The following is a 14558-nucleotide window of genomic DNA, read 5'->3' as shown; positions in this document are numbered from 1 at the left end:
GTTGCCTCGCTCCACCGCAAGAGCGATGAATGACACGCTATCCGCCGACGCAGCTTCGTACTGGACAGTGCGCTGCACTCCTGGCGGTGCTCTTTGCAACCAAGACCAACCTTTCGTTGTGATTGTCACGGGCAGCTACGACGTAGTGCTTCGGTATGCGGACGCGGACGCGGCTGGCGATGGCGATGTGGCTCGGGTGAGCGTCAAGGACAGCTCTCCGCATAACGTGCTCACTCAAATGATGATGATCGATGGTCTGCCAGTGCTTGAGCTTCTGGCAACGAAAGACGACCTCGACGTGGTTTTGCTGCGCAAGGAACGTGTGCAACGGGTGGTGAACCAAGGCTCCGGGGACCTGACGGTGCACGAAGACGTACTGGTGTCCAGTGGGTCGAGTCTCACCATCGCCGCTGTTGGAAGTGGGGATCTCTACTTAAAATCCTTCACGTCGCTGACGGTGGATGAACTCTCGCTGGAATCTCAAGGCAGCGGACGTCTTCAGGCCTCGTTCGCTGATTTCGACGTCAAGTCGCTGTCGATGAAGGTGATTTCCTCGGGCGATGTTACTGCGCTCGCAGGGGCGAAAGGAACAGCAGCTTTATTTACATTGTCCGTTGAAGGTTCTGGCGCTCTGTGTCTTTCTTCTGGGTCGTCTCTAGAAAGCGACCAACTGGTCATTGACAAAATTGGCTCGGGTGACATCTCGCTGGGTCCGCGTGGGTCGTGCCAGAACGCAGAGATATCTACGAAAGGGTCTGGCACCATTGATGCTGGCGGCATTCAGTGTCATAACGTCAACGTCGACCAGTTGGGCAGCGCAGATATCGTCGTGCAAGCGACTGGATCGTTGTCGGGGGACGTCTACGGACGCGGACATTTGAAGTACTACGGTGCTGCGCCGCACTCGATTGACAACGTCAACTACATGGGCCTTGTGACTGCAGATCCAGCGTCGAGCTCGTACCATCCGTCAGGGTGTAAGGCGAAGGCGTTTCCACACCTCAAAGCGACTGCAGACACTGTCGGTAGCTCGGCAGGAGTCGCGGGCCAAAGCGCTGGCGAGGACTTCAGCTATGATTTGGCGATTGATCAGAGCAACATTCTCTATCTGGCAGGGGTAGTCTTCCTCGTGGCGCTGGTGCTGCGCTGGTTCAACGAGTCCCGTAGACGAGCTCGCGAGGAACAGCGCCAGCCTCTCGTAGGTGCATCACGGCGAGTATACGTCTAAGGCCCGTTCTTATTTTCCCGTAGCTACCGTAGGCAGCAAAAGTGGCCAGCACTGAATGCATCGATCATCGTTCCATGACAGCGTATCGGATAATGCACAAGGGGAATCAATGCATCGTCGGCTGTGCCTGTAGATCAAGCGAGCATGGTTGCAAGACTCTGCTGAAGACGTCAGGAACCTCGAGGCAGCATTGAAGCGGGCAACGATCGTCCAGACGTGTGCTGGACGTGCGGTGGCACCCCATGAATGAATGTGGAGCTCCAAGGAATGTATGTTCACTGCAACTTGCAAGCCGGAAGGTGTCCCTCTTCGTCTCCCACAACGCAATTTGCTGTCAGTAACGCACCGGTACTCCCTCTTCAAGCTCCCAGCTCTTTCCTGCTCGCCAAGGTCGTGATGAAGTGCGCCACGCTGTTCGCTGCGCTCGCTGTCGTCCTGTTTCAGCCGGTCGCGGAAGGAGCTCTCTCAGTCACCTCCACGGAGCCGATGCGCGCCTACGACGTCAACGGAGCCTTCCTTGAAATGGTGTGGGCCGTGCGGGGTGAAGACGGTGACGTGCTCGACGACCTAAAGGTGCAAGTCGCGGGCAACGTGTTTGTGGATTATGACGCCTCGCTCCGTGCTGCCGACGGCGGAATCGCTGCAAAGGTGATCATGCGCAGCAGCTCGCCCGACATGATTGATCTTGTGGACGTGTCCGTCCATGAGGCTGAGGGCAGTGGAATCCGAGTCCACTACAAGAACAAGAATGCAAGAGTGGTGGGCGAGGTCGTGACGCTGATCATTGTGAGCAACCCCAATGTGCTTGCCAGCCTGAGCGCTACACACTCGGACAACGTCGTCGTGGGCGATGACGTTGTGGTGACTAACGACCCGACTGCCAGTCTTGAGCTCGATACAAGCAGTGACGCGGAGATTTTCGTGGGTTCCCTGGAAAATGACCACTTTTCACTGAAAGCCATCGGCATCGCTAGCTCTGGCGATGGCCACGTGCAGTTCCTGGCCTCGTCAATCCAGGCTGCTTCGGTCACTGTCTCCCTTTCGGGTGACAGCAAGGCGGCTATCCTTGCAACTGACCGCATCACTGTCGATTCCCTGGTCTCAACCATCTCCGGAGACGGCAAGGTCTTCGTTCAGACTGCTGATCTCCAGTCTGAAAAGCTATCGGCTACGTTGTCAGGAGACGGGAAGGTGTCGTACTCTTCTGCAGGATCCTGCGTGGACCAGACTATTCACTTAAGTGGAGACGCTGCTGTCTACGCTGGGTCCATCGTCTGTAAGAATACGGTCGTGGCCACCTCTGGGGACGGCAAAGCGATCGTCCAAACTACAGGCTCTCTCACGTCGGTGGGTGGCGGCTCCGTCAAGTACGTGAACGCGCCTCCACGCCGCATCGTGTCTAGCTCAATTTTCCGGAAGCACAGCAACGTCAAGCCGGCTAAGTACAACAAGTTCAAGACGCACCGCCCTTCGACCCCGCCTGCCCGAGCCCCAACCGAACTCACTATCGTCTTGAAGGCAGCTTGGTTTGGTGATTCCCCGCACGTTAGCGTGTACATGGGCATTGGGAGCTCGATTGTCATCGAGGGCACTGGGTTGGCGATCGCCAATATCCCGGAGTATCACCCCGGTGTTGGTCTCTTCGGTGTTGGTGTTGCAGCGGCTTTTATCGTAGCTATTGCTGCTGTCGCTTTCAGGGTTCGAGAGCGCCACGTGCGCGAGCAGTACAAGCCGCTTGTGTGAGGCCTTGGATTGAGGTCTAGGAGAAGGCATTACATTCAGTGATCAGTAACATTGAAAAATGCTGTGTTGTACCCTGCCTCGCAGCGCTTGCATTTTCTTCATGTGCTACCTAGGTTCCAGCAATGCACACGTTCGTGCCACTAACTGGAACCCCAGGAGTTCTTCAGGCCCTGGACCAGGTAGCACGACAGGTCTGGTAAGTGAGATATCCGAAGTGGTGTCGGTCATGCCTTCGACTTGCTATGTCATGGCGAGAGTGGGGCTGTCATCGCTGCTGTAGTCGTAGAGCGGTAGCATTCATCGCGTTCACGCCATCACACGAAATACCAGCTGCGCGGTCCTAGGAATACCAACGCTAGTAAACCCGAAAAATCAACAACAACAGTGATTGACCAGGTGGATGACCGAGACCGCTGAACCGCTGGAAATCGAGCAGCGTCCGAGGCTGGACCATGGTTTACTGGCGCTGGGATACGATTCTATTAGAGAATTGGCGGCGTTGTCAATGCTGCAAGTATACAGGGGCACCAAGCACTGCACACAAGAAGTACTGCATTTACGACCATCATAATCTCCTGTTGACTCATTGTCCGCGGGCGGTCTGTGCATCGCCGGACAACAGACAACATGCACCGCACAATCTACCCCCCACGTTACTTGTGGTGCAGACGTTTTACTAGAAGTGTAGGAACCACACACTGCAGCAAACAGAGTGAGTAAAGTTCCGCTAAACCATGAGCATTCGGGCAAGGCGAGCTCACAATCCTTGTCAACGGCAGCAACACCAACGCGGCTCTCCAGCAACAGCAAAGCCGAACACACATTGTACCGATTGCAACCGTACTCTAGTACATGGTCTTTGTGCGAAGTCGAAATGCGAGCTGTGGGCAGGGCGGCTGGCGGCCAATCGATCGCTCTTCTCAGTGTCTTGCACCACAGATGCCGTGCAATTGCAAGCTTCTGCTTGCTTGGACCTGACTCATAGCTCGCAAGAGAATGGCCAATGTTGGAGATTGGGACCCGGAGTCCAAGCAGGATGCACAATGGCGAGGCGACGATGGTTTCCAGCGAGCAAGCTGTTCGAGGCCTCGTGCACTGCATGCAGTGATGTCGCGAACGGAGTGGTGTACAGCTTGCAGAATTGCAGGACCTGTGTCCGTCAAAGTTACTAACGGATACGTTGGTGCGGCTGGCAGACAAAGTGCCACCTCGGCTCGAGGCTCGACTAGAAAGCCTCTTGTACGGCATACGGAGACCACAAATGTTCACATTTTGACGCGTGCACGTCGGGCCGTATGGTGACGGAACTCAGCTAGGGCATGACTGCTGCAGAGAGAGCTCCAGTTCCTCTCATCCTCGCCAAGGCTCGGCTTCAACGCACGCAGCTGAATGAACAGAGCTGTCGCAATGGTATCGTAGTCGGGTCAGGCCCTGGTCACCGCTCGTGCCTCCGTCTCCACCAAAATCGCGAGACACCCCACAAACTTTGCCACGCCACACTTTGGAGACCGAGCGAGTAGGACTTGCACGGTCTCTACCAACTGTTCGAGCCGAGCGGAGCTTGTCCGGTCTCGCTCTGTTTCGCTTTTGCGTTTTGGTGGAGATATCAGCACACGAGTCTCCGAGAGACCGAGTGTTTTGGTGAAGCCCCCGCGTTTCCACCGAGAACCAAACCAAGGCGGCCGAGAACACTCCATCATGTACGGCGCCGTGAACCGCGAAGACGCAGAAAACGAGGGCCAAAACTCGGCCGCGAGCTCCCCACACTCGATCAAAGGCTCGCTCGCCTTCATCCTGGACGATGAGGCTCAAGAATGTAAGCGCTCGTCCGCTTCCGCTCAGCTGGCTGCAGCCAATGAACCAGCCGCTACCAAACACAAGCAATCCTCGGTAGCAGGCAGCACGATCAGTAGTTTGTTGGCGCCAATCACCCCTGGAGAGGACGAGAACGAAGCACGCGATGCCACCTGGACAGCTCCACCGTTGGCGAGAAAGGTATGTCGATTCTTGAGGGGGGGGCTGTTGCAACTCCCGTCCTGACGATTATGCTTCACTCATTGCAGGGTAGCAAGTTTTGCATTGTTGAAGGCTGCGGCAGCCGAGCCAAACACGCGCGGCGCTGCTGGAAACACGGTAAAGCAAATCTTGCTTGAGGTTATTGTTCATGACAAAGCGATCGTGGTTGTAAACCTGCGTCGTTACTACCCATTACAGGTGGCTCAGTAAAGTGCAAAGTGGCTGGGTGTCGGAATCGTGCCAAGACGAAAGGTGTATGCTGGTCACATGGCGGTGGCACCATCTGCAGCGCCGATCAATGCACGACTATTGCGGTGTCTAATGGCGTTTGCTGGGCACATGGAGGAGGTGAGTCGCAGGACTGACGAGCTCTAGCCTCGACATGCTTTCTGACGGTTCCTCTGCTGTTTGAATTACAGGAAAACGCTGCGTGACGCCGGGGTGCTCCCGACCGGCGTACGAGCGCACTAGGAATATGTGTTCCATGCACTACAACGAGGGGACCATTACCAGCTTTCCAGCATCTAAGAGAAAGGTATAGATCAGCAGGCATCCGAGAGGAGACCTCGTCTTCACAACGTCGGCGTCTGGAATTCAATGCTCTACCTAATATCATGTATTCTTCCTGTAAAAGATTCCCCACTGCAGTTGTTTTCCGCAAGCTCTCCTGTGAATCGCAGGACATTTTTGGGGATAGTACATACACTTACAGATTACCAAGATGAGCCCAAGATATGTATTTCGTGAATTCATTACTTCCAGCTATGCCACACGAGCGGATGCTCACTTTGAAATTGTGCAGCTTGATTTATCAAGTCTGGCAAGGAGGAGCTTAGCTGCGTATTGGAACCGCGAGGTAAGACCGCTTTAAGCTACAGGTCACCGGATATCTAGGTGATGTATGCGCCAACCCCCACACCATAGGAGCTCCTCACGCGTTAGGCTGTTCCTATTTGGACGGATACGGCTTGAGCTTGGTCATCTGGTCGATGCTGGCTTCGTCCGCGTTCTCTAAGTGTCCCTGTTGCACCATCTCGTCCAATGCCACGACCACCTTGGCGTAGTTGGCCAGTAGGCTGGCCTCTGTGAATTTCTTGTCTAATTGAGTCGTCAGTACCGCGTGCAGCACTGTCATGATCTCGTCCACTGCCAAGTGAGAAGTACCAGTAAACGTAAAACAGCTATAACCCTCGCATTAACGCCTGCAGAACGTACATATGAGTTCGTCATACTCCTGGTTGCCCGAGAGCATGAGCCGGAGTTCTCCGATTTGGCGAACGACGACGAACTGCGACTCGCACACGACCAATTGGCTCTGCGCCGGTTCAACGTCTTTTTTGCCTTGTTTGTCGCCCCAGAGGTCCGGAATTTGCTTGCAAATAAGCGCGAGTTGGGCCTCGTACGTCCTACGTGCTTCCAGCGTCAATTCTGGCTGGAAATACCGAGAGAGAAGCACATAGCTGGCCTCGTTACAGCAGATCAAGCTGTGCAGCATGTTGTTTGGGTGACCTTGCCAACGCGTCCAATGGAAAGGCTTGAAGGACCCTATTTTAGCCAATGAAAAAGCGGGACGCGAAACGACGCACCTTTTCAAGTCCATTTTGCGATCTTCCTGCACCAACGACATGGACGGTGAGGATATGTGGCTATATGCTTTAGTTGTGGCTGTATTCGATGGTTATTAGAGCTTTGCGATTGATTTTGTGGCCGTGGAATGCTTGGATTGACTAGAGCCGATCAAACGCTTGGCGCCCAGCGTCACGATCAGTGACTGTGCTTCTGAGGTCTTTTGCACGAGGTTTTCTCCAGATGGGAGGCTGCTGGCCGCCGGGTGCGGCGACGGAGCTATTCGAGTGTTTAATGTGCACGACGGCAAGTTGTCGTACACGTTGATGCAGCCCAGAGCAGTTATGGGTTCGGGTTGCCATGCACGGCCATCAGATTCCGTCCACTTACGAGTGCTACCAAGACCAAAAACGTGCTGCTCGCTGCAAGTACGTGGGCTGCAACAGTCTGAGAGACGAAGTTAAGGTGTTGATGCATTGATACGTGTGGATGCAGATTCGAACGGGTCCGTGGAGCACTGGCACATCACATCGGGAAAGTGTCTGAACGCGATCAGCAACACCCAGAACCAGCTCTACGCTCTGGACTATCGTGAGGACGGAGCCATGTTCGCTACAGGAGGAAAAGATCACGCGATTCGAGTCTACGATGAAGCCACGAAGGCGGAAGTTTCCTGCATGGACAGCGGCCATGGCACTCTCACTGCAGGTCACTCGAACCGCGTGTTTTCGATCAAATTCGTCCCCGAAGACGATAACACTATCGTTTCCGGTGGATGGGACAACACGCTGCAGATCTGGGATGTACGTGTCGGTCACTCTGTGCGTGGTATCTACGGCCCGCACATTGCGGGAGACGCAGTGGACATGAACATGCGTGGAGAAATCCTCACAGGCTCCTGGCGGCCTGAGAACCCGCTCGAGCTCTGGGATTTTGGATCGGGCAAGCGCATGGCGACTGTGCCGTGGAATCACAGTGCACTTCGATCGGAGCCCTGCTTTCTGTACGCCGCGCAGTTCTCCAAGTCGAAGACTGGACAACAACTCATTGCCGCAGGAGGCAGCGGCTCGAACGAGGCAAAGGTCTTCAACCACGACTCCAACAACAAGCTTGTCGGGACCATTGCCGGGCTGAGTCGCGGTGTCTTCTCACTGGACTTTGCTTCTGTCAACGATAAAATGGTCGTAGCGGGCGCTGATGCAGCTATTCGCATCATCGACATCTACGACCACACTCCAGGCGAAAAGGGCCGTGAGCGGCCCACAACCCCCTCGATCAGGTTTGTTCCCCGTTGTTCGTCTGTCGGTTCTCGAGTCCATCCTCATGTTTTTGTTATTCCTACAGGAATGCGCTGATGCCGAACGAAAGCTTGACTCGTCTTGCATCGCCAACAGCAAGCACCGAAACGCTGAAAGCTCCATCCTCACCGATGCACAAAATGGCAGTGCTCGACGATTAAACTTTTGGATGACGAGGAATAGTCAACGATATCAGGTAGGCTAGCACTGCTGAAAGTCATCTTCACGTCGAAGTCAAACCAGTCGCGAAGGCGTGTAGTGAAAATTCTTACAGATCATCATTTCAATTGTCCACGTACGTCTCGTAGCTTTATGATGGCGCGCTGCTCGACTGGGTAGCTGCTAATCACCTCCAGCATCGACACTCCATCCTATCTATTCTTTCTTCGTTGCTCCTAGTATATGCACGCACCCTGCCACGCATCCTACGTGGTCGCGGCGCTAGTTAGATTAGATAGACCCGCTGTACAAACGCTGCTCCTCGAGATCATCTCCGTGGTGCCTCCGACCGTTAGAACCCTGCCAGTGGCCAACGGGATGGCCATTCCTTTGACCATGGTCATGGCCGTTAGTGTGTCCGTTGGTGTATCCTGTGGTGAGCCCGCTGTGGTCACCTACCCGGCCGTTTGTCGGGGTATATCGCAGCGGTGTGGTCTCGTTTTCTCGGTCATCGAAGCTTTTCCGACTGAAGCCGCTGTAAGAGTGACCTTGAGGCGAAAGTGGCATGAGCGCGCCGAAATGCCCAGTCAAGTGTGCGCGGTGGCCCGGCGTGTTGTGTTCGGGGTCATTCGGGTCGTCACTGTCCGATTCACCGTGTTTTGCCAAGAGGTAAATGCCCATGATGATAACTGGAAAGCCAACATATCGTAAGTCTTGTGATGGTCAAGAAAATAGAAAGACTCAAACTTACAAGCGAGCGCAATGGGCAAGCAAATCCAGTCGAAGAGTGTGAAGTGCGTGTACTTTTCGTAGAACACCACTCCGCCGATGACACTCGACTATAGCCATCAAAACAACAAGAAAACGGTGTCAGTTTTGCGTCAATGTGCAGTTCTTCATCAAAGCGCTCGCCACTCAAGAGAATACGCACCCCGATCCAAAAGCACTGGAACATGGGGAAAACACTGAGCGTATCTCCAACCATGATTGCGCGGTTCAGCAAGTCTGTCTGAAGCACCAGCGTGCACATCATGCCACCCATGAACAAGTACGTCGTGAAGTAGACGAACTGGTTTTCGCCGCTGAGCGTCAAGATCAACAAGATGGACGCGCACTGCACCAATATCCCCACCACATCGTTTAAAAAAATCCACCCTCTTCAAAAGACCTGGTCACTATCTTACCTTGGCAAGAAGCACCGAGAAGGAACCAAAGATACCCGACGCGGTGGCATACAAGAAAGGCAGCAGTCTGTACTTGGACTCGTTCAGCGCTCTGGGCAGTCTCGAGATGGCTTCAACCTGTCCGAAGATGCCGCCGAGCACGGCCGTCTGTTGCAACAATAAACGGGAGGTACTCTTTAGTCTGATATCCTGCACCTCTTTTCCTGGTATCACGGCGCTCACCATGACGCCGAGGTAGATGAGGAAGCCCAGCTGGAAGAACTGCTTCTCTAGCTCCAGCAGCGACATTTGCTCGTCCGGCTCGTTGGCCACCGTGCTGAGCACGACGCCGATAATGATGAGCAGCGTGCCCAGCACGTCTGTCTTGGTCAGGATCTGGCCCAGCCACAAGTGGGCGAAGAAAACGTTGGCCAGCACTGTGAAGCCGCCCCCCACGGCCGCCACGAGCGCCTGCGGAGCGAAGCCCAGCGCCTCAAAGTCTCCAATGGCCCCTAGCACAATGAGGACCATGCCGATGAGCCACACGGGGCGAGTGTAGTACGTCCTTCGCTCGAAAAGCGGCTTCTCGTCCTCCTATACATAATAATTAGACGATCGAGGGTCAGCTTAGTCGAGTGCGGTATCACGTATCAAGAGTGCGCAATAAGGCCCATTGTCATGTTTGTCGAGCGCGCACTCGATTCGCATAAGCTTTGATGGGGGCGCCGTCTTACCCGCACGTGGGAGAGCTTCTGCACATTGACGCCGAGGTTGGAGAGCACCGCGGAGCCGATGACGATGCCCAGGCCGATCCACTTGCCCTGCACGTTGTCCGCGTCGTCGTCGGGGCCGCCCATTGCGGTCAGGAAGCGCGCCACGCCCACCATTATTGCTCGAGTGAGAGACAGCAAAAATGTCTGATCGTGATGCTGCGGCGGAAAGTATTTTTAGGGAAGATCTGAGACGGCTAAACGTGATTTTTCGGATGATGCTCCCGACAGAATGGGCGCAGCAGAATATTACTGCACCCGTCTGGCGTTTTTCTATATTTGGTCGGATAAAAATGTCTATATCTATACGCACGGCCGGATAAAAATATGCAGGTGTATAGTTTAGTCGGGAGCAGCAACCTCGACCTGTAGCCATTCTCTCCCACAAAGCTGCAATTGGGCTGCAGGAAGGCACGTTGCAAGATCATGGTCGTGTAGATGTAGCGCTGCAAATATCCAGGATAACGATGATGCTACGTCGCGCACGACGGCGAATGACGACACTGCTGTCCATAATCGCTGGTGGGCTCGGCCAATTGCAGGCGAATGTTGCAATAGCGTGGACGCATCCTGGACGTGATTGTGCTGCCGCGATGGATCGCGTGCCGGTGTTGTCGAGCCTTCCAACACGCAGTTCAGCTGCCTACTGGGCTTGTATCGGCGGAAATGCACAGATACTTTCCATGAGAAAAAGCACGTCGCTGTGTTGGTATTCGGCACAGTGCGTTTGCAACCGCTGCTTGCGTCTGCTGGTGCTACAGCTTTTTTCTCGTGATTCAAAAGCTAAACTACAACGACAACTTCACAAGTCGTGAAGTTGTCGTTGTAGTTCAGCTTTTTCGTAGTGTCGGCGTTTACGCCAATTAATCCAGGCAACATGAACCTGGAAAACACGATAAATCGACGTAAAGCGGGCATCGGAGCCTCGTACTAAGAAACAGGGTATGGCGAGTGAGCACGACGGGAGAAAGGAAAGCTGAACCGAAGTTTGGTGATTACATTCAATACGGATATTGTTGAACGCGAATACTTGAGTATGTATATTGATCATCCTCTGTAACGGCGACACCATTCCTTGGCTTCCCGAGAAACCTTGACGAGTACGAACGCCACAACTGCATGCCCTGCAGTTCGTCGACTGGCGACGGCAATTCACAGTTGAGCGCGTAGTTATGATCAAGGATTTCGAAAAATGAATACCATTCAAAACAATATCTATTTTGGCAAAATTCTACATGTAGCTCCAGCGACACAAGCGGTTGCGGTGTCTGCTAGGTCTCCGGGCCAGCGTCAGGCTCCTGCGATCTCATTCTCACATTTTATTTCGATAGTACAAGCAAACTGAAATAATATGTTGGAGACGTGTGTGTCCCATTCAGCTCCAACGCTAACTATAATGGCGCTCGATAGAATACACGTAGTATTTTCTAAAGTGACTGGAACCCTTATACTTCGAAGTATTTGATAGCGAGTAATCCAAGCCTCAAGCTGACCAATTGTTTATTGCTGGGCGTCGTCGTATTTTGTTATTTATGTCTTGGATGGCGTGAAGTGCACGCTGTATTTATCTTCATAGTTTCCATCCCTGGTTGTGATATCCCACCCGACAGCTTTCGTCATGGTCCACGCGTCCGAGATCTAAAAAACTGGATTAAGGCCATCCATCGAACTAGCACCAGCCGCTGCACGATTCAGAGTAAGCGCGTTGTCGGGCAGTTTTAACGGATAAGACTGGCAAGCAGGATTGGTTTTGCCAATGCTGGCGAAAATATACTTCCAAATATTTGGTGCACCATCCGCTGCATTTTGTGGGAGTTAAGCATGTACTTGAACCTCGGGCTATGCATGAGCCCCACCGTCTTGTACCAAAGTGTATGTCATTTGATAAGCTTCAGCTGGGGCCTCAAATATCGAGCACGAAATTCTCCAGCTTTGTGGCGTTAAACTCAAGCCATAAAATGTGTATAGGGACCTGCCAAAGTCGCCGCTGCAAAATGAATTCGATGCCGCTCTACTAGACTGCGTTTTGGATCCCTTTTCAAGCGGGAATTCTTGTGAAATATGGGTGCGCGCGCTAGGTATTGAATCGCGTTAATATCGGGGACGTTTGGATATTTTGTTGTCATTCGACTTCTCCACTCGGTTTTCTTGCGTGGCGCTGCTTGTCAAAATGTTATTACGAGGAGATGTCCATCTCGATAAAGCCTCACTCCTTAATTCGTCATGCATCCCGCTCAGTTCCCAAGCAAACTCAAGACAATTTTTTCGAGAGGTCGGTGCCACTGTTTAGGAATCGATGGTGGGTTTGGGGCGATCTGTTTACTTCCACGCTGCTGATGTTCCTTGCCAACTTCTGGTCGCTCGAGAAACCTGTTCTCTTTGGAGCTCACCAAAACCAAGGCTAGTAGCGTAGCGCGAAAGGAAACGAAGCCATCATTGTGCTAAGTGCCAGCATGGATGCGTCAACGAACAGCGCGACGCAAATGACGACCCAAACTCGGTAACAACCAGCATGGTGTCAGGCTATTACACGGCAATTTCGGCAAACGCCATGGTACAGCAGGGCAACCCAGTTGCCACAATGGTCAACGACGAGCTAACTCTTTGCCGCGCCTTAACAACACTGATACTTGGTGACCCAAGAAATATGAGTTACCCAACGGCCTGCACGGATTGATCAAGGATGCATCGCAGCAATTGTTCGTTTTGCTCTCATTTAAAGTTCACTGGAAATGTCCGTCTTAGAAGAGAGACAAAGCATTATCTGACCGGGTCATGCGAGGCGGATGAACTGCACAAATTTACGTGAATCACTGCCTCGCTAACTTGTCTGAGAAGTTTGGCTCGTCGTTGACTACTGGGTTGCGCCAGCAGACGTGGTAACCGGCCAGCCGCTGGAGAAGTCGAGCTTGTTCCAGCCAAACTGCTTCTGTCCGTCAGCGTACCCGATGGTCGTGTCTACGTAGTGGTAGTACAGAATGGGACCGTAGGTCGGGTCGTCGTACACACCCTGACCGCCGGGACCGTACACGTTGTCGTGCGATTCCAAAACGATAACGCCGCCTCCCTCAGTGCAAAGCTTACCGTCAGCATCACGGAAGTCCATGACGCCGGTCTTCGAGCGACACACCTTGATCTTGTATTCTTCACCAGCCGCCGGCTTGGTCTTGTCAAAGCCGCAGCAGACGCCGTTCGAGTAGAAAAGGTAGTTGTAGTCGCCGTTCTTGAACATGTTGGCGCCTTCATCGGCGTGGATACCCGCGGGCTCATACGCGAGCTTGGCGTACGTGTCTGGAACTGCCGACGTCGGCGGGTCGGCCATCAACACTTGGAACAAACCGTCCTCGTAGCTGCCGAAGATCATGTAGTTGCGGCCATCCTCGACAAAGAGGTCGGGATCGATTGCATTGTACTCGCTGGAGTCGTTACTCTCCACGCCAGTACTTCCAAGGTCCTTCCACGTGCCGATGTCCATGCTCGTAGAGGTGGCGACACCAACCGCGGCCAGGTTGTGACCATCGAAGGCCAAAGCTCGGACAGCGGAATAGTACAGGTAGTACGTGTCTCCAACGAGGTGCACGTCCGGAGCCCAAACGTCCATGTCACCATCCCAGAGCTTGATACTCGTTCCTTCCGGCAGAACCGAGCCCTTGAACGTCCATGGCCCGGTGATGTCAGGGGCTGAGTGGACGGCGATTCCTCCTCCGGTCGAGAACCGGAAGTAGGTGCCATCTTCACGACGAATGATGCTGGGGTCGTGGGTGTTGACGCAAGTACCAGAGCACGCTCCCGGGTTCACATACGCGCCGGTCACTGCATTGAGGAAGGCGAACCCAAGCGTTGCAACGGAGAAGAGCTTCACCATGGTATTTAATCTGGAGTCAGTTTGAAAAGAGCCGCTCGTGTTGCTTGTCCGAGGAAAAGCGAAATTGAGCCAACAGCAATGAGATGGTGAAGTTTACGGGTCCAAGCCAGCGACGTAAAGGAGCTTATTAAAGGTAAACATCATGGCGTATTACTACTTCTCGATTAGCTGGTATTACAGCACACTGTCGCTAGGTAGAGTATCATTACATATATTGTAAAGCGTCCCAGCGTGCGGAACATTGTACATGTATCATAGTACATGACTGATTCGAACCGGTAGAAGTCAAACAATTCTCTCTGTGCGCACAAATTGGTTGCAGCAATCGGTGGTGGTGTGACGCAAACGAAATGATATCACCACTTCAGGGCCTTACCTGGGTTTTGTGACTAATAAGGGATCGCATTGGTGACTGAACATGTAGCTCCTTTACGGCACACGCATGAAAGATTGGTGATGGTCTTTCTCGGTGGGCTCTAGGGCGATTCAAACCCAGCAGCGATGTTCCCAAATGCTTGTCGTCCGTCACAATTATCCTGACCGTGGTCTGATGCGACGGGATAAGAGCGCTGGGCATGCAATAATTAGAGTAATTAGAGTTGCTACTTTAGGACTGTCTTGCTCGCTTTAATTAAACTGGTAGCTTTGGTCATGTGGGTCGAGTTCGCTGCCCAAGTTGCCTCTAGTGAATGTCAGTGGCAATGCCTCACCAGGTTCCAAGCAGCGAACTCCCCGTGCTTCCCCTTTTCG

The 14558-nt window shown here is 53.3% G+C and overlaps 7 protein-coding genes across 7 annotated transcripts; 4 read left to right on the top strand and 3 right to left on the bottom strand.

Annotated features, from left to right (window-relative positions):
* Nucleotides 1–25: 25 nt before the first annotated feature.
* Nucleotides 26–1228, top strand: KRP23_15180 (uncharacterized protein; the record flags this gene model as incomplete). The annotated part of the gene is made up of 1 exon (XM_067886092.1): nucleotides 26–1228. The coding sequence occupies one exon, from the start codon at nucleotides 26–28 to the stop codon at nucleotides 1226–1228; it is 1203 nt and encodes a 400-aa protein (XP_067736683.1).
* A 396-nt stretch (nucleotides 1229–1624) lies between these two features.
* On the top strand, nucleotides 1625–2971 carry KRP23_15179 (uncharacterized protein; the record flags this gene model as incomplete). The annotated part of the gene is made up of 1 exon (XM_067886091.1): nucleotides 1625–2971. One exon carries the CDS (start codon nucleotides 1625–1627, stop codon nucleotides 2969–2971), a length of 1347 nt encoding a protein of 448 aa, XP_067736682.1.
* A 1698-nt stretch (nucleotides 2972–4669) lies between these two features.
* On the top strand, nucleotides 4670–5528 carry KRP23_15178 (putative WRKY transcription factor 19; the record flags this gene model as incomplete). Its single annotated transcript, XM_067886090.1, has 4 exons — nucleotides 4670–4966; nucleotides 5035–5104; nucleotides 5186–5335; nucleotides 5407–5528. The coding sequence occupies 4 exons, from the start codon at nucleotides 4670–4672 to the stop codon at nucleotides 5526–5528; spliced, it is 639 nt and encodes a 212-aa protein (XP_067736681.1).
* Nucleotides 5529–5936: 408 nt separating this feature from the next.
* KRP23_15177 (TSET complex member tstD) lies at nucleotides 5937–6482 on the bottom strand (the record flags this gene model as incomplete). The annotated part of the gene is made up of 2 exons (XM_067886089.1): nucleotides 5937–6133; nucleotides 6203–6482. 2 exons carry the CDS (start codon nucleotides 6480–6482, stop codon nucleotides 5937–5939), a joined length of 477 nt encoding a protein of 158 aa, XP_067736680.1.
* Nucleotides 6483–6612: 130 nt separating this feature from the next.
* KRP23_15176 (putative WD repeat-containing protein) lies at nucleotides 6613–8012 on the top strand (the record flags this gene model as incomplete). Its single annotated transcript, XM_067886088.1, has 5 exons — nucleotides 6613–6619; nucleotides 6719–6818; nucleotides 6929–6981; nucleotides 7049–7832; nucleotides 7898–8012. The coding sequence occupies 5 exons, from the start codon at nucleotides 6613–6615 to the stop codon at nucleotides 8010–8012; spliced, it is 1059 nt and encodes a 352-aa protein (XP_067736679.1).
* A 289-nt stretch (nucleotides 8013–8301) lies between these two features.
* KRP23_15175 (putative magnesium transporter NIPA8) lies at nucleotides 8302–10060 on the bottom strand (the record flags this gene model as incomplete). The annotated part of the gene is made up of 6 exons (XM_067886087.1): nucleotides 8302–8699; nucleotides 8762–8849; nucleotides 8942–9124; nucleotides 9195–9341; nucleotides 9417–9767; nucleotides 9908–10060. 6 exons carry the CDS (start codon nucleotides 10058–10060, stop codon nucleotides 8302–8304), a joined length of 1320 nt encoding a protein of 439 aa, XP_067736678.1.
* Nucleotides 10061–12797: 2737 nt separating this feature from the next.
* Nucleotides 12798–13808, bottom strand: KRP23_15174 (putative arabinan endo-1,5-alpha-L-arabinosidase A; the record flags this gene model as incomplete). Its single annotated transcript, XM_067886086.1, has 1 exon — nucleotides 12798–13808. The coding sequence occupies one exon, from the start codon at nucleotides 13806–13808 to the stop codon at nucleotides 12798–12800; it is 1011 nt and encodes a 336-aa protein (XP_067736677.1).
* Nucleotides 13809–14558: the final 750 nt, after the last annotated feature.

This window comes from Phytophthora ramorum, assembly GCF_020800215.1.
Source record: "Phytophthora ramorum isolate Pr-102 chromosome Unknown Phyram_PR-102_s0026, whole genome shotgun sequence".
Taxonomy (NCBI): domain Eukaryota; phylum Oomycota; class Peronosporomycetes; order Peronosporales; family Peronosporaceae; genus Phytophthora; species Phytophthora ramorum.
Note: the sequence above shows the minus strand (reverse complement) of the source record. Positions and strands in the feature narration are given on the sequence as shown.